This window comes from Giraffa tippelskirchi, chromosome 6, assembly GCF_054371585.1.
Source record: "Giraffa tippelskirchi isolate mGirTip1 chromosome 6, T2T-mGirTip1v1.2.pri, whole genome shotgun sequence".
Classification (NCBI taxonomy): domain Eukaryota; kingdom Metazoa; phylum Chordata; class Mammalia; order Artiodactyla; family Giraffidae; genus Giraffa; species Giraffa tippelskirchi.
Window position 1 is genome coordinate 171,239,539 of NC_137280.1, and position 18,742 is coordinate 171,258,280.

The following is an 18,742-nucleotide window of genomic DNA, read 5'->3' on the forward strand; positions in this document are numbered from 1 at the left end:
ACAATTCTTCTTTAGGAACATAGAAAGCGGTTTGGTTTAAAGTCGGATTTTTTGAGTGAAAGAAAGATGAATGTGGAATAATATAGGCAAACTGTGCTGGCTGATACTAAGGATCATTGGAATACTAACATGTTTAAGATATAGTAGTTTCTTTCTTGGATTGGAGCTCAAAGTTCCTTTGACTACAAGTTCAATTATTGGTGGAAAGAAAGAAAGTATGACTTTTCTTTTCCTTCAGCTGTTTAATGAAATTTTCTTTGTGATTGTGAAGATTCTTATTTAATCAGCTCAATATTGTATCATAGAGTCAATACCTCAAATGAGCTATATTTGGTGAACTGATGAGGCGTTTTCACAAAATCACACGTGTTTAGAGATGAACATGGACATTCCCAAGCGGATAAAATGTAGAAGGATCTTTCCATGGGTTAACTGCAAGTTTCATTTATTATTATACAACCCTATTCAGTTTTTTCCTTTCCCTAATTTGGGAAGGTTTCATTTCACTTTCCCACTCTGCACCATGATTTCACGGTTTTCTGAACCAGGGCCACACCTTAAATTCCTTTTCCCTCATTTCTCTGTCTTAGTCTATATACCCTTTTCCTCATTTTGAATGGGGGAGAGCAGATAATACGGTGAGAGGCTCCAGCTTATTACTTTGGCTCCAGCCCTTCCTTTTATAGCACATAATTTTCTGACCAACTCCTAAGCTGCTAAAATAGAATTCTTAGCAATGGTGTTTTGACACATGAAGATACGTGTAGGGAACAGGTGTTTGTTTGGGATTGCAGTTCACTCTTTGCTTATATTTCACGGGAGAGGCAATTATCCTGGCAGGTATCGGATTCGGAGGGTGAAAAGCCAAATTATTTTCAAAGCATAAACAGAGATTCCCGTGACCATTCCCGTGGTCTCTCAGGGGCTCTCCATTTTCAGAGCTTAGAGAAACCACATCCCTATTTGGAAAAGATTTTTCTTTTTCTTTTTTTCCCTTCCCTTGCTGATGTCATTACTGTTGCTATGGAGAGGAAATAAGTGCTGCATGACATTGCTGGAAAAATCAACACTGACGTATTTCTGTACAGCAAATAGTCCATTTCAGAGCTTGTTTTTTATTAGCAGAGGCTTGCTAAAAATTGTCAGAACCAGTACCAAAAAGGAAATGTTCCTTTGCCAGAACCACCTTGGTTTATAAAAGTTTTGTGATGGTGTACCTAAACATTTCCTTCAACATTTTCCGAACAATAGAGAAGAGTATGAAACACATAGTAACCCATGTGAATTGAGGAAGAAGAAAACATGTTTTATAAACCATTAGGCATGATTTATATTATTTGAAATGTTTTTTCTTGGAAATGACCACCCCACTGTTTAAAAGTCTGTTTTTAACCTTGAGTTATTCAATTGCCCAGCACTACCCATTCAGATCTGAGCACTTAGAAGAGATTAGGCCTGCTTTCACTTTATATCATTCCTCATGCATTCTTTTCTTCCCTATTATAGAAATCAAGGTGCCAAGTCAGATAGCAGAGATACGTTTATGATGTCTTAGTATCAACACGTGATTCTTGATTCATCTCGCCCTGAGGAACAAGGCAGTAACCAAAAGCGAGATCCCAGACTCTCAGGGTTAAATGGAAAAAGCCATTTTAATATAAGCTTGTAAATAATATATGATATTTCTGTTGAACTGTTCTGAATTTTATTGGTATTAAGTAAATAATTAAATTTTCCCATGAGAAAAGTACTTTGCTTTATCAATGAGTTTTAACAAATAGAAGAAGGACTAAAAAATAAAAGGATTTAGAAGAGAAAAGAAAGCCTCTTGTTGCAACTAAACTGTCATTTCCATCTGTATTTGGTGATATCCATGGAGTGACTGCAAAAGGATACTCCACTATTAAGTGGAAAAATGCCATTGACAGTATGCTCTTGATGTTGAAAACTGTGATGAATTTTAATGAAAGCTATAAAATAAATGCACAATATGTCCACCTTTGAATCTACTGCTGGCAGATTGACCAGTTACATTTTTCTTGCATGAAGAATGTGTTTTATGTGAATGACTAATCTGTTGTGTCTGTGGGTTTCTTTTGTTTGGTTGGTTGTTTTCTTTCTGTTTTGTTTTTTGCCTGCAGTGGCACGTCTAGTGATGAAATGTGCAACTTATACATTATGTATTACATGGAAGCCAAGCATGCAGTTTCTTTCATGACCTGTACACAGAATGTAGCTCCGGATATGTTCAGAACCATACCACCAGAGGCCAATATTCCAATTCCTGTGAAATCTGATATGGTTATGATGCATGGACATCACAAAGGTAAAATTGGTGTTTAATTTAAAGCAACATATGTTATTATATTTTTTCATTTTCTTACATGTTTTACTTGACTCTATGATTAATAGGTCAAATCATCTTCCTTCTGTCAAACAGTTGCACGTGTTCACGTAATCTGATTCTCTTTCCCCCCTTTTATCCTCTCTCTCCCCTCTTGACATGTCCCTTACAAAACAGTTAAAATGAAAAGTCTCAACTAGTGATGAAACAGATTCATTTGGGACAAAGTCTGTAAATATAGATCTTTCTTCATATAGTTTGTGTTTCTAGTTTCCTTATTTCATTCTTCCCATAACCAGTAATGAATTATTCAATTTATGAATTTATATACCATGTTCTAAAGAGTGCCACAGTTTGTAAATGGAAATGGTTATCATCTCTGATCATACCTTACATTATCTGTGTAATGAGTCTCTTCAAGCTAGGAACAGTTCTTGATTTATGAGGCATTACTAGCCTTAGTCTTTTTGATCATGCTCTCAGAACTGTTCTTTAACTTACTGTTCATCTGCAAAATGGTCATGATTGTCATTTCTTTAGTTTAAAATTGCAAAACCCATACTTTTTTATTGAATGAAGTATAATGAGACTTGACTGAGTATTACAAGTTCAGTCTTAATGCCAGAACAACTTCTTATTTCTTTCTACAGGAAATTTTATAAAAGAAGGTAACATAGCAAGCAGGTCATTTATTAAAATTCCAATATATTTTTAAAATGTACTTTTAAATGTTCTGAAAATATCCTAAGTTCAATTTAAAAAATAATACAAGCAGTTTTATTAATGCATCTTCTATATCATGTATATATTACTGAAATAGTAGTTGATCTAGTTATTAAGCCAGAGTCTGGCACTCAGTAGTTATGATAGATTTTTTGTGAATTAGGGCATTTCTACCATATGAATTCTTAATACTATTGTTTTTATGAAACACAAGATCCTGAAAATATTTTTATGTTGATAGCATATTTCCAGAAAACTATTTACAGTATGTGATATATACTGCAAATTTATGCTCAGCTCTTTTGATCCTTTATAGAAACAGAGAACAAAGACAAGACGTCTTTACTACAGCAGCCCAAACGAGAAGAAGAAGAAGTGTTAGAACAGGGTATGTGTGCTTCTTGCTATAACTGGTCATATAAAAGCATTCGCTATCCAAAGAGGCAACCAAAATTTAAAGTTATTGAGATAATTTAGGTCTTTCTATATCAGCCTAATGCCTCCATATTACTGATTTTATATAATGTATAATTCATGAGAAAAGAATGAACTGTTACCCTTTGGCTTTGACAATTCGTTAATGTAATTTAGTCCCATTAAATTTTTGTCTTTGTTTTATCTTATTTAATATTGTCACTTTTATATAGAGTGCAATAAGTGCAAATATAATCATTAGAAACAATTAGTGGGCTGCTTTTGAAACCTTATGACCTTTAGCATTTAAGTTCTTAAATGTTTTGTATGGTGTGTTCATTCTCTATATTTGAGGTTCAAGAAAAAAAGAAATTGAGTTAAACCGTATCTTGCCTCTCTTTTAAGTCATTCTTCTTCGCCTTCAGTTAAGGTAGGAGGGATTATCATCTTAAGCAATTGTTATTTTGTGTTAAGTTGCCATCTGATGAGTTAAGAAGGCTCCATTCTTCCTCTGTTCTGTTTACTTAAAGCGGTAATATTTGATGTTGTAAGTTGTATACTGCATGTGCTGGCACTGAAAATTTATTCTCCTGAATCTTGCTTTCTTGCAGTTGTTTAGAAGATAGTACTTTGTGTTAGGCTGAAGTATGTTATCAAGTTATTTTTGGCCTAGATGTAATATATTTTAAAACATTAGTTTAATGTTAATGTAAACACACTTCTAATGACAACATACAATATATAGGAAATAAGATTTTTCTATTAGCAGTTATAGAAATTTGTGACTCTTTGGATATTGAAAACCACTATATGAATTATTCAAAATGTATTTTATTAGGTCTAGGTCAAAGATACAGTTAGAGCAAATGCACTATACATTAATAATAGTACACAAATAGCACTTGCAAAATTAAAAACTCAAGCTTTTTAAAGAAAAAAAATGCATTCTGAAAGGGGAGTAGAGTGAACTGTAATTTATTAAGTTATATATAAAAATATAAAAACTTTGAAATTATGCAGACTATGTTCCATAACATCTCATTCTAACAAAGTGACCTAAAAACTTAGCTCAAAGTTGTTTCTATTTTTGTATTAAGTAAAAATAAAGGAGATAATTTTGTACTAAATAATTTATGGTAAATGGTTCATACTGAAATATTGAGTATGACTTAAAATAGCCAAGTTTATCAGTGCTGTGTGTTTAATTTGTAAGGAAATCAAAAATTATAGCCTAAACATAGTAGTTTTAAGTGTTTACTCTAACTGTCCAGAAATTTAATCAGACTTAAAACGAGTTATTTTGACATTGCACACACTGTTTGAACTGTATATCTTTGAAATAATTGGAGTCATCTTAGAACACATTTCCAAACACCAACATATGTGGTACAGTAAGGAATGAGACTCCCATTTAGTCCATTCAGCTTGTAAAGTATTTCTGTGGAAACTGAGGCTGGACTATGTTTTCTTTTTGAAGTTGAGTTGACCAAAAAAGACATTGGCACCTCTGAAAGATTGGAACCTTAGAAGTCTTACTAGCAGAGTAACCTTAAATATTCGATTTAACCAGTTCTTTTCAAACAGTAGGATTTCAGGAGGTGCCGTATATGCCTGAAAACCAAATCCTATGATATACTTTTATATATTGCTGTTTGTTTACCCTTCTGTGTTTGATAGCATATACATATAATATTAAGAAGTTTAAATATACGCTTATATATTTATATTGGGCTGTATACCCAGTATAATCTTAATGGTTTCAGAGAAGAATTCTAGGGATACATGAATTATTTTCCTGTAGTTACCATTTTATTCTACTTATGAATAAGAATGCTATTAAGTTATTTAACTTGGGAGGAAGAAACCATTAGGCTGAATCAGTTTTCATACTGCAGGAAAAAAGCTTTGGTTTTTGTATGTTGACATTTGTGGGTCCATCAGAATGTCACCTCCTAGATTATGTGAAGACAAATACTTCACCAAAAGCCGTTTCAATGGCCAGTGTAGCCTCTCTATTCTTCTGCTGGTCTTCGGGGGATCACCAGCCTGGAATTTAAAGAGAAATATAGAAATATTTCAAATGTATATTTGTACATATCGTCCATTTGATTCACTAATGAGATCAATCTATCTTCTTGCAATACACAGGGCAAATCTACTCATTACTGAGAGAGTGTCCTATTTTTCTCAGAGATGTTTGTTTGCACAAAATATCTATTTGTATTCGTTCCCTGGGGTGTTAAATTGACCAAGTAGCTGATAGGAGGGCTCTAATTATTCAAATAAATTACACCATGTAGGCTGATTTTAAAAGAAAGCCCTCAGACTTAACCCTTTGCCTTATTTTGGTGTTCTGGCCAGAACAGTTTATGTTCAAATACTCCTCCTAGTTGTATTGGTTCTTTCAATATTTTAAATTTCTGATAAATAAAAGTCCTGAATTATTTCAGTTGTGCTAGCCATAAACTAACAGACAGCATTTATGTTGGTCACATGGATATAAAACTCCCATTGGAAATAGAACAGTTAAGGAGCAGGAAAGTGAAGTGAAGTCTCTCAGTCGTGTCCAACTCTTTGCGACCCATGGACTGTAGCCTGTCAGGCTCCTCGGTCCATGGGCTTTTCCAGGCAAGAGTACTGGAGTGGGTTGCCATTTCCTTCTCCAGGGGAATCTTCCCGACCCAAGGATCGAACCCGGATCTCCTGCATTGTAGGCAGACGCTTTACCATCTGAGCTACCAGGGAAGCCATTAGAGGACATGTACCCAAAGGCAAGCTCTGTACCCATCAATGGCTAAATAATAGAGAAAGTTCTACTTGGATAGTGCAAACAATATTTTTTTTCTGCTTCCTGTCTTAATACATTAGCAAAGCAGACAGAAAGATAAAGGTCATGATATATAATATTAAATGCTGTGTTGAAAAGAAGGGATGACCTTTACTGAGGTAGTAAAAAAAAAAAAAAAAGAGGCGGGGTGAGACAGAGAAATACTCATATGCTATAGGCTGAAAAAAAGAACTGTACCCGTGCCAGAAATGGACAGGAAGCAGTAGGTACCCCCAGCATGGAGAGAAAACAAAAAATCAAAGCAAACCAATAATCTATTTAGCACAGGTTTATCTAATACTCTGTTTCCCCAGGAAAAATATAATATTTTGTTTTCTTTGAAATTCTAATCACTAAGAATGCCAGCTATTAATTTTTGCCAGAATATTCATCCTGGTTGGAAATTAACTAACAAGGTTGCAAGTTTGAAAGCGACATCTGAGTTGTGTGAATGCGTGTAGAACTGCCCAGCCTGCTGCAGGATCTTTGTCTGCCTTTGCTCCCTCTTGAACAGAATTTTGACCAAAGGCAAATGTATCTCAGACCCTGTCTTTAAAAAGGTATAATTATGGAAACACCAGAGGAACCTCATTATATGCACATCTTTACCTATCAGGTTGTCCTGGATCATGCAACAGTGGAAAACATTTTAATGAGGCTTTAATTAAATCTGCAGAGATTTTTTTTTAATAATGTTATTTGGCTTTTAAAAATCATATTCATTATAGAAGATATGGAAATTATAGAAAGGTATAAAGAAGTAAATAAAAATCATCCATAATCCCTAGAAATATGGGTGTATATGTATACCCTGTATGTGAAATATGTATTATACATATATACATACATTATTTTTGAAATATTTAGATCATAATGTATATAGATTTTTATATCTTTGTTTTAAAATACTGTATCTTGAGTATTTCTTCCAACTATAAAAATTATTGGCATGCGTGACTTTCAATGGTTGCATAATATATGTATATTCCTGCCCATAGTGCTTTAAAAATAGCCATTTTGTCTATAGGTAAGCTTATGTGAATGAGTGCATGCAGAACAGCACTAATGGATATTCAAAACAAACAAAAATGTCATCATACTTTGAAAATGTTGTTAGTGAAGAATTCCCTGTGTATGTAATAAGTACAATGAGCTAAACAATAAAACCCAATTAGACAGTGATTCTGGGTGGAGGAAATGAATCCTAGGAGATTATACAGAATGAGAAAGTGTTGAGATTTTCCAGAATGGACACATACAAATGTATTCCTTACTTGTATGTTCTGGTTGGCACTTTTACAAAACTGAGGCATGTTTTTTCCTCTTTTTTCTTATGCATTATGATTTTTTGCATAAACGTTCACTATACCAAAGGTACAACCTGAACCTTCTGGCAATATTGTTTAGGCAAGGAATGCGGGCTGAAACTAAGAGGCGTGCCAGCGGCTAAGAATTCTGAATTTTGAGTGTTTAAAATTCAAAATATAAATCTAGTATTGAAACTTACATTGATTGTATTGGGAACATTTAGGCCTTAAAAAAAACTCAAGGAAGAATTGAAAGTCAAATCCACAATAGTGGTGTGTCCTTGTTATTGTACATTATTCTCCGGACAGCATCTCTTTTTCAGCAGAAAGAGCCTTTAGCGTGTTTTATTCAGTTGGCTCCAAACTCTTCTCATTGTAGTCTTCATGCCCTCATATAATCCATCTTTCTACTCAAAGGTCAGCATGAGCTTCTGTATTCCCAAGGCAGGAGGAACATGACAAAAATACAATTTGTAGAGGGAAATCACTCCATGGCCCCAGATAGTTAAAGGTCTTCAGACACCTTCTGTGAAACAGAATAATTTCACAGTGGTTTTATGCTAACAAAAATGAATTACCATTGGCATGTTTTATCAAACAAGCAGAATCAAGGGAACAAGGTTGCAAGTTAAAAAGACAATCGTGTGCTGTAAAGCTTATTAAAGTAACAGTTGACAAACCATTTATAAGAAGAGTGAAATACAGGCTGGGCTTAGTGGTTAAAATTTAATTCCTTTGTTGTTCAAAATAGGACCCTCCTTTCATTCCCTAATAAAGTCCCAATGATTTTAGTAGCATCTTCTTAGCTAATTCTGAGCATTCTCAATGCAGTTTGCTGTTTTAAGGAAAACACGAGTCTTGTTTCTCTTGCCAGTCACTAAAAATTTATTGGTTTGTTATGATATATGAGGAGCTCACAAATTTTTATTTATTGAACTCATCTATCAAATGCAATTTTAAATACCCTCCAAGGCTCTGGGAAGCTGAGCGGATGCTCTTTTGAATTGGTTTCCTAATAACAGAATAGATAGATGTGGGTGATCATTTGTCACCTAGTTGGCCCTTCCAGTATAGATCAGTGTATATGGCAGTCACAAAAGTCATCTCCTAACTTCTTTTTTTATATTTGTCTTATTTTCCTAAAAAAACAAAAACAAGGTAAAAAGCCCATTTCTGCTTCTGATCGTTTCCCAATCAGATGAATCCTATAGAAGGAAAAAGTAATAAAGTTGACTTCACTTGTGATCCTTGAGCTGGTTGCCATGATCATGTATTTTATGTCTCTGAGGCCAGTAGGACGAATATCGTGGGTTCAGTTCAGTCGCTCAGTCGTGTCCGACTCTTTGCGACCCCATGAACCGCAGCACACCAGGCCTCCCTGTCCATCACCAACTCCTGGGATTCACCCAAACCCATGTCCATCGAATCGGTGATGCCATCCAACCATCTCATCCTCTGTCGTCCCCTTCTCCTCCTGCCCTCGATCTTTCCCAGCATCATGGTCTTTTCAATGAGTCAGCTATTCACATGTGGTGGCCAAAGTATTGGAGTTTCAGCTTCAACATCATTCCTTCCAATGAACACTGAGGACTGATCTCCTTTAGGGTGGTCTGGTTGGATCTCCTTGCAGTCCAAGGGACTCTCAAGAGTTCTCCAACACCACAGTTCAAAAGCATCAGTTCTTCAGTGCTCAGCTTTCTTTATCATTCAACTCTCACATCCATACATGACCACTGGAAAAACCATAGCCTTGACTAGACAGACCTTTGTTGACAAAGTAATGTCTCTGCTTTTTAATATGCTGTCTAGGTTGGTCATAACTTTCCTTCCAAGGAGTAATTGTCTTTTAATTTCATGGCTGCATTAATTTCTGTGGGTTAGTATTAAGCAAACAGCCAGTAAGCCAAATCACCTTTAACCAGAAGGGAAAGAGTCAGCTCTGCCTGAGTCATAAACCAAGATATGAAACTCTAAAAACAAATGCTTTCATTTTTCATTCCTTGTATCCCTCTTATTACAGTTGTTGTTGCATGGTTATAATCTCATTAGCTTAGTTACTTGGCATATTTTGTTAAATTGGTAATGAATATCCTATTTATTCTCCATGTACCATAGAAATCACAGAGCAATAAGCAGTAACAAGAACTGTTTGTTTTAGGTAATGAAGTACTAGTGATTTCTGTGGAAAATGGGAGTTTATATTCTGAAAGATTACCAAGAAGTTCTTGATCATTTTAAAAATAAAATGCCTGCCAGAATTAAGATTCTGTGCATCTAAAAGTAGGGATACTTATTTTTTAATCCAATAATCTTAAAATATTTTTTTAAGTATGGGGTAGTTTTTCAAAGTATGTTTCCATCTTGTTTACTTTGATCTCACCATATTTCTGAAAGTAAACCAGAGAAATTTCCATACTGGTGAAAGGGAATAGTGAGTGGTCCCAACTAAATAGAAAAATGTCTATTGGGCTTTGAAATAGTTAATGCAAGCAAACAGCTAACAAACTTGGAGCTTAATTGGTAGTGCTTTCGATTTTCTTGTATTATGCTGCATACTTTCCTGACACATTAGCTGCTCCTTGTCTTGTGTTTCCCAAATACCAAACCCACTTAGCCAAATAACTTAAAGACCTAGAGAATTTCTGCATTTCTTAAGATGAGATCAAAGTTTGAAGTGAGGATAAGAAATGGAACTCACTGCAGTCTAAAATCATCAAGGAAATATTTTTTATCTTTACTAATGCAGTAGCCAAGCGTGGCATTTTTGAAACATTATTCATTCCAGAATCATTTGTTGAATATATGTTGTGATAGGAACAGTACTAACCACTGGAAATAGGATAATGAATAAGAAATGAGAGGGTTTTTTTTAATATAAAATCACATTTGTAGCTTGCCACTTGTCCCTTCTCAGATAATTTAAATGTACACAAAAGTTTTTTAGAATACCTTAGAGAATTTTATTATACATGTAAGGTATATTGCCAGTGGTAAGTGAAAATTATTAAAAAGAATAGAAAATAGAAAACTCATACTTTTTAAAACCAAAAACCAGTCACTATTCTTTAGGCCAGCATTGTGCAAATCACTGTAGTATATGTATGTATTGATTAATTTATTAGAGTCTTGTACAGTTTTAAGAAAAAGACAAACTAGGATAGGACAAAAAAGAAACTTGCTCAATTAGAGAATTAATCTTGAGCACCTGTTCTCAGAAGACTACTACTTTAGAAAGAAAAAGATTAATATAGTAAGATTGACAGGCCTGAGGTGAATCACAGAGAAGAGTTTTGGCTGGTGCGGAACAGATGAAGGAACCTGGATCCAGTGCCCTTAAAAGGCAGACTGTCTCTTTCAAACCCCAGTTCAGCATCCTACAGCCGTGCACCTTAGTACCGTGCCATTAGCACCCCTTTCTTTCTCAAATGTGTCCCAGTTGGGAATTAAATTATATGGTTCCCTTAGCAGCAGGACCCAGAATAGAGTTAGGAAATACTGTCCCAGAACACATAGGTTCACAGAGCTAAGGAAAAGGAGTCATACCTGGGAAGTGTCTAGGGGAGACAGGTTACCTTCAATCACAAGTCATTTGCACAAAGATAGAGCATTTTTAATACCAAGTCCAAACAGATTTTTCTATTGAAGGCAGGGTTGAGGATTTGCCCTGAAGAATAAGGGGTAGAGTCTTTCAGCATGACAGTTACAGGGTGATAAGCATCTCAGATGAGTAATTGTGGTAGGGAGGGAAAAGGTGATGTTGACAAATAGCATCGATGAATCAAATAACTTCGTGATTCACTGGTGAGAGAAGAATGAATCTAGTTTTCTGGATTGATTGTCCTAAAACATGGTTTAATACTGAGACACTATTTTTAAAAAAGGTAAAGTATGGGGAGAAGAGGAACAGCTCTGGTTTGGTCCTGTTGAGTTCAAAGTCGCAGTGAAGTGGGCATTCAATCCAAGTGGAAATTTCCAGATGACAGTTTTATATACCACTAGGATCTCAGTACTAGGAAATCTTCAGATTTCAGAGTCATTTGTCAAATGTAGCAGCTTAAGCTTTGTGAGTGTCTGCGATTACTTAACAGGAAGAGGTCTTCAGTTCAGTTCAGTCACTCAGTCGTGTCTGGCTCTTTGCGACCCCATGGACTGCAGCACTGCAGGCCTCCCTGTTCATCACCAACTCCCAGAGCTTACTCAAACTCATGTCCATTGAGTCGGTGATGCCATCCAACCATCTCATCCTCTGTCATCCCCTTCTCCTCCTGCCTCCAATCTTTCCCAGCATCACGGTCTTTTCCAAGGAGTCTGGTCTTCACATCAGGTGGCCAAAGTATTGGAGCCTCAGCGTCAACATCAGCCCTTCCAATGAACATTCAGAATTGATTTCCTTCATGATTGACTGGTTGGAACTCCTTGCAGTCCAAGGGACTCTCAAGAGTCTTCTCCAAAACCACAGTTCAGAAGCATCTATTTTTCAGCACTCAGCTTTCTTTATAGTTCAGCTCTCACATCCATACATGACTACTGGAAAAACCATAGCTTTGACCATACACACCTTTGTTGTTAAAGTAATGTCTCTGCTTTTTACTATGCTGTCTAGTTTAGTCATAGCTTTTCTTCCAGGGAAGAAGCGTCTTTTAATTTCATGGCTGCAGTCACCATCTGCAGTGATTTTGGAGCCCAAGAAAATAAAGTCTGGCATTGTTTCCATTGTTTCTGTATCTATTTGCCGTGAAGTGATCGGACTGGGTGCCATGATCTTAGTTTTTTGAACGTTGAGTCTTAAGCCAGCTTTTTCACTCTCCTCTTTCACTTTCATCAAGAGGCTCTTGAGTTCTTATTCACTTTCTGCCATTCAGGGTGGTGTCATGTGCGTATCTGAGGTTATTGATATTTCTCCCAGCAATCTTGATTCTAGTTTGTACTTCATCCAGCCTGGCATTTTGCATGAGGTACTCTGCATACAAGTTAAGTAAGCAAGGTGACAATATACAGCCTAGATGTACTCCTTTCCCGATTTGAAACCAGTCTGTTGTTCCATGTCCAGTTCTAACTGTTGCTTCTTGACCTGCATACAGGTTTCTCAGGACACAGGTCAGGTGGTCTGGTATTCCCTTCTCTTGAAGAATTTTCCACAGTTTGCTGTGATCCACACAGTCAAAGGGTTTGGTGTAGTCAATAAAGCAGAAGTAAAGTATGCCCAGGGTAGACCTCAGAAAACACCAGCATTTCCATATGTTAGGCAAAATAAGAGGAAGCAAAGATGACATGTGAAGACCTGGAAAGAACAGTACTAGAAGGAGAGTTTCTGAAGGGACTTTAAAAGTGCTACATCCCGCCAGTAGCTGAGGATGAAGAGTCTATTGGCTTTGGCAACTAGGAGCCCATAGGTGACTCTTACGGAACAGAAGTGAAGTGGGGAGTGGACGCAGATACCTTCCGTTCAGGAAGAAAGAGGATGTGAGGGGGTGAAGCAGGAGATCATCCCACACTGTCCAGTAAGGTAGACACTAACCACGCGTGGTTATTGAAATTTGAATATGAATGAATTAAATGTAAGCAGACTTTAAAATTAAGGCTTCCCTGATACCTCAGTTGGTAAAGAATCCTCTTGCAGTGCAGGAGACCCCAGTTCGATTCCTGGGTTGGGAAGATCCCCTGGAGAAGGAAAAGTCTACCCACTCCTGTATTCTGGCCTGGAGAATTCCATGGACTGTATAGTCCATGGTTCACGAAGAGTCAGACCCGACTGAGCAACTCTCGTTTCAGGCATATTAGCCACATTACAAGCACTCCATTGCCCCTGCGTCTAGGAGCTATCCTATTGGGAAGCACAGGTAAAGACTGTTTCCATTATCACAGAAAGCTCTTGCAGATGGTGCTGGAACTTGTTCCATAAAGAGGGAAAATGGAAAAACTTGAAAGTCATAGTGTGTCAAAAGAGGTCTGTTCACCCTCATGACCACTCGAGATAAACACACACGGAGTGTGTGTGTCTGTAGCCTGAGTCAGGTCTTTGGCAGAGAAGCTGTGTCAGAGAAGGAAAGGAAGAGCAGGTAGGAAAGGCTCTCAAAGGCTCAGAGAGGGCTGGTACCCAGAACACAGGAGTGGGGATGGTTCTTTCTCCAAAAATGGACTGAGAAGCCAAAGGAAGAACAGATACAACCTCTTTTGGCAAAATCAGGAAGCAGATCCTAAAGGTCGCCTTGATGACTTGTTGAGAGAATAGAGGGCTGTAAATGTAAAGGGGGCTTACTTCCATATGACAGTCCCAGTACTTCAATGAGACATGGAACTGATTTTTAAAAATTTTAGGTAAACCGTAGATTGAAGCAGATGCATGTTGCTACTAGAGTTTGTGTCTTTGTCATTAGTAATTGTAATAACTACAGTTTGGTGATATCTACTTTATGATATCTGCTGGACTGGGCATTTTATATTAACTATCTTCGTTAAATCCACAAAACGGTTTTTAAAGTTAGCTGTTGTTTTCTGTTTGTAAAGGTTAAGTAACTGGCTTAAAGGCACAGAGTAGCTATTAAGTGTCAGGGGTTGAATTCGAACACTAGTGTGAAACGCAGACCAGACCCTGAGTAACAACAATACTGAAGAGCAGAGAGCTGTAGCTGCACGTAGCAGCGACCCTTAATCTAGCTGTCAAGGCAGGCATCTTGGATACAAAGGACGCCTAAGGACCGTCTGAAGGTTGAGGCCCTGGGGAGAAAAAATGTCCTGGGAAGAAGCAGCAGCATCTTCTTAGAGCTGACATTCAAGGAAGTAAAAGTCCAATATGCATACAATATAAACTGAAAAAAAGAGAATATTGAGAGATGAAACTGGGGTAGAGACCATCCAGCTTCCTCCATTTATAGTCTATTCCATCCATTGTACTCAAGGTTAGATAGATTTTCTAACTCAGGATCTTAATATGACTAAGAAAAAAGGTTAGCATTTCCAGATATCATATATTTCAGACACCGGAAGAGAAAAAGCCGGTGGGAGGGGGAGGGTTAGGGGGGCAGCAGGGAAGCACCTTCCTGGTTTATGTATAGAGTGTAAGAGATAGCCATCTAGTGGTCTCCTGCGTGTAATCTCTAGAAGTGAGTTGCTGCTCTGAAGCAGTGTTCTCACAAGGCCAGTGCATTTGTGTGCAGCCAAGCCTATATTACATTGCTAAATTTTTGTTTTCCTAACCCAGTGATCATTGTAAATGACCATTCCAAAGGAATGAAGTGCTCTGCATTTGGTATTTTATCACAGCTTTTAGATTTTTGCTGACAAACCTGAATAACCACGCCTAGTTCTAAGCCTGTGTTCCTTTGTCAACGTTAGCCTAATGTCACGGATTCAAGTTTTAAAATTGTGTTCTTTATCTGTCCCTGCAATCATCTTGTTTTTAGTCTCTATCTAAAGTGCTTCATTGCACAATAGCATATTGAGCTATTTATATTTAGTGTGTGGGGCAGGAGAATTTCTCAGTAATAGATCTATTTCTCTTCTGTGAGGCAGAATGCCACTGTGGCCTACCACAGTCAGGTGCATTGTGATTTGCTTTGTTCATTTTACTGATATTGGTCCTAATACATGGTAATTACTTTCTGATTGAAGATCTCACCTGGGAGAAGCTGCTTTCATGAACAAAAATTGAAAGCCTACTTTGAATCATTAAACCAAGATTATTTGCAAATATGCACCGATATATTTTAATAATATATTCTTTAGTGGAATGTATCCTGGTTAGACCAGTTATTATTTTTGTTTCCTGATGATCATAAAAAATGATTTTATAAATGTTATCTGACCATGCTATAAATGCAATTAAAGCTTAAGCAAAAGGACTCCACAATTATAAGTTTCATTGACAGTACTTATTATAGGGTGAGGAAAAGGAGGAACTGTGGGTTACCTTGGGGTTTGTTAGAAAAGCAGATTTATGATTTCATTGAGATTATAAATGTTTCCTATTCACACAGTTGACTGAATGGATTTGAAGCCATAATTGTAAATGATGAAGATTAAAATGCTTCATGAACCTTCCATAGTTGTATTTTGAATCTGTCATAATATTTTACAAATAATTTGTTTTCATGAAGCTATATTATCACATCCACATTTACTTCTTAGTACAGGAAAACATGAAGTAACATTGCAGTGATGAATCATTCCAATGATACTAGTTTGTTAAAAATCTTCTCTTTTGCTAGAAACTGATTTAGAAATATTCTTTTCTCACAAAATTATTTTTCAGGAATTTGTTCATTTCTTGTTTAAAATGAACAACTGGAGCTACTTACAGCAGCACAGCTAACAAAATGATAATAAAACTTTGGTTTTCTAGTTGCCAAGTGGATGTTATATTTTTTGTGTTTATAGCACCTGCTCAAAAATATACATTTTATTTTTGTATATTATACTTTAATAGACTTTGAAAGACAACTTCAAAGGGTTTGCCTGTGAATACAGCTGTTTTCTGATGTAACTGTTGATAATATTTTATTTTGAAAAACTGATGAATTCTGACTTCTAAATCAACCCAACAGCCTTGTGAAAACCATTATTGAAACATGCCATGCAGTCACATATGCGTGATTTTGTTTCTACTATTTGCTAATAGAGGTTATTTAGTGTTATTGGCTGATGAGATAACAGAAGGAAATGGGTGGTTTGTAAAATGAAATGTGAAGCATTATTATTTTTTCATTGTTCTGGAAAATCATTTTTTTTCTCCCCATGCTTCAACATCTGAGAGTAACCTTCTCTCTCACTTATTATCAGGAATCAAGAGATGATATTTTTAAGGCACAAAATTTTGTAAATTTTGAGGTCTTATCAACTCCCCACCCCTTATCTCTTCTCTTTTTTCCACAGGTGATTTCTATTCACTACTTTCCAAGCTGCTAGGAGAAAGGGAAGATGTTGTTCATGTGCATAAATACAATCCTACAGAAAAGGCAGAATCAGAGTCTGACCTGGTAGCTGAGATTGCAAACGTAGTCCAAAAGAAGGATCTTGGTCGGTCTGATCCCAGAGAGAGTGCAGACCATGAGCGGGGCAATGCTATTCTTGTCAGAGACAGAATTCACAAATTCCACAGACTAGTATCTACCTTGAGGCCCGCAGAGAGCAGAGTTCTGTCATTACAGCAGCCCCTGCCTGGTGAAGGCACCTGGGAACCAGCACACACAGGAGGTGCGTTTAGGTGCTTCTTTGAAAGAATAAAATGTGAGACACTACCATCCACATTAGCAAAATCTGAAGGGAATAAAAATTAATGGGTGAGAAAACTCACCAATGAAAAGAACTTACCGCTGGAAAAACATGATTCTATTTGGATTATCAGATATCACTTTTGTTCGAGTTTTCGTTTTGGTCCAATCCTACATACATTCCATTTCTGTTCAGTTGATGAGCCAGAATTACCGGGACCCAAACTCTCTGGATCATATGGGGAAGGGTGGCATACGGAATTCAGGATAACCAATCCTTAACCAAATCAACATTGGGAATAAACCAAAAATTCAAACCTAATACGTAAAGTTCCAGTGTGTGAAATGGTTATATACCACCTTCCTTTAAGGTAATTTAATTCCTATCAGAGGAATCTTACACTTCCAACATTCTCATCCAATTGACTTGTAAAATGTAACCCTTTTTATGACTTTGATTTCTTAAGTTCCATTATCAATTATCATCTTAATTGGAAAGCTGAGTGGTTATATCTGAAGGGACCTCCAGCAAGTCAGAAACAATCAGATTCATCTTCTAGCCAGGATTGGCTTCTGTAATTAGAGGACAATACCTTATTCCCTTCAGGTTTCTGTACCAGCAAGCTATGGATGCCTCATCTTTGTCTTTAATTGTGTTGTGGCTTCTGTGATATTGATCATGTTTCATGTTACTTGCTAATGTGGAAAGCCAGATAATTCAGCATGTGGAGATAATCTCCAGAAAAGTAACGGGTGTGTGTGCGTGGCAGCGGTCCATGCGTGGGCTGGAATGGCACAGGCTGCCAGCTTGATGTTTTCAAATACAGCTTTGCAGGAAGCCATAAATTATTCAACACCCAACTGATTTTTATTTATAATTGAAAAAAATTAGCATGCAGTGCCTTTTTCTGACACACAAGTTTCAAGCATTGTCATTAGGACTAGCCTAATAGTCTCTATGAGGTGTTGACTGGAACCCAGATTTTTACCTCTTCATATTTAAATAGGGTCAGCCCTGCTCTAACTCCTTCTAAATTTACCTAATAAAACTGTTACCAAAGAGGTCGCCCCTGAACCTCCCCTTGCATCAGAATCACCTAGGATGGTTATGAAAAATCTAGACTTCTGAATCCTATTAAAGAACAACTGAACTGATATCTCTGAGCACAGTTAGAAATCTGCAGTTTATGATGCCCTTATGCATTTCATAGACAGACTGGATTGTCTGTCTGAACCTCTGTATTAAGGACAGTAAATTATAACCCGAACAATGCCTAAATATAAAAGGGCTTCTTTGGTGAAAATACAGTTCTGTTCAAGTTTGAAATGTTAGAGTTACAGCATGCTTTATTCCATGACTTATCTTTTCTAAATTTTTTTATTGAAGTAACATTGGTTTGTAACATTATATATATTCCATGTGTACAGCATTATATTTCTATCTCTGTGTAGCCTCACAGTATGCTCACCACCAAAAATTTAGTTTATAGTTGTCTATGACTTGCCTCTGTCACTCTTCAGTTTGAAATAATATCATGATCATTTATAGACATCCTAAGTGTCAATGTGCAGATCATAATTTGACTTAAGGAATAATATTCCTAAGACCTACTAAGTTTTTCTAAGAAAGAAATACTTAAAATACTCAAAATACAGTTACTGGCCAGATCTCCACATTCCTTCCAAGGTGGTAAAAATGTCAGTGCCCAGAAGCAAAATGTTTCTCCAAGACCTGGTTCAGGAAGTTTCCTTTCATTTTAAGTGAATGTCACTGAAATAAAGCAATGAGTTATAGACACAGACAATACAAATTCTAGTTACAAGAAGAAAATGTGCATGTATTTCCTTTCTGAAATGATTTATTTTAGTGTTATTTCACTACTCTGATTCCAAATTTTTTAAAAATTAAATGCAAAAT

The 18,742-nt window shown here is 36.5% G+C and overlaps 1 protein-coding gene across 36 annotated transcripts in view; it reads left to right on the forward strand.

Annotated features, from left to right (window-relative positions):
- The window catches only part of PAM (peptidylglycine alpha-amidating monooxygenase), a 174,168-nt gene that overhangs the window by 104,187 nt on the left and 51,239 nt on the right, over positions 1 to 18,742 (forward strand). For 19 of the 36 annotated variants that reach the window (XM_081503674.1, XM_081503680.1, XM_081503669.1 and 16 more), the window contains 3 exons: positions 2,142 to 2,326; positions 3,384 to 3,455; positions 16,487 to 16,807. In XM_081503674.1, the coding sequence (XP_081359800.1) occupies positions 2,142 to 2,326; positions 3,384 to 3,455; positions 16,487 to 16,807 (578 nt within the window). The remainder of the gene's footprint in view (positions 1 to 2,141; positions 2,327 to 3,383; positions 3,456 to 16,486; positions 16,808 to 18,742) is intronic. The other 17 variants (XM_081503675.1, XM_081503693.1, XM_081503685.1 and 14 more) reach the window with 2 other exon arrangements.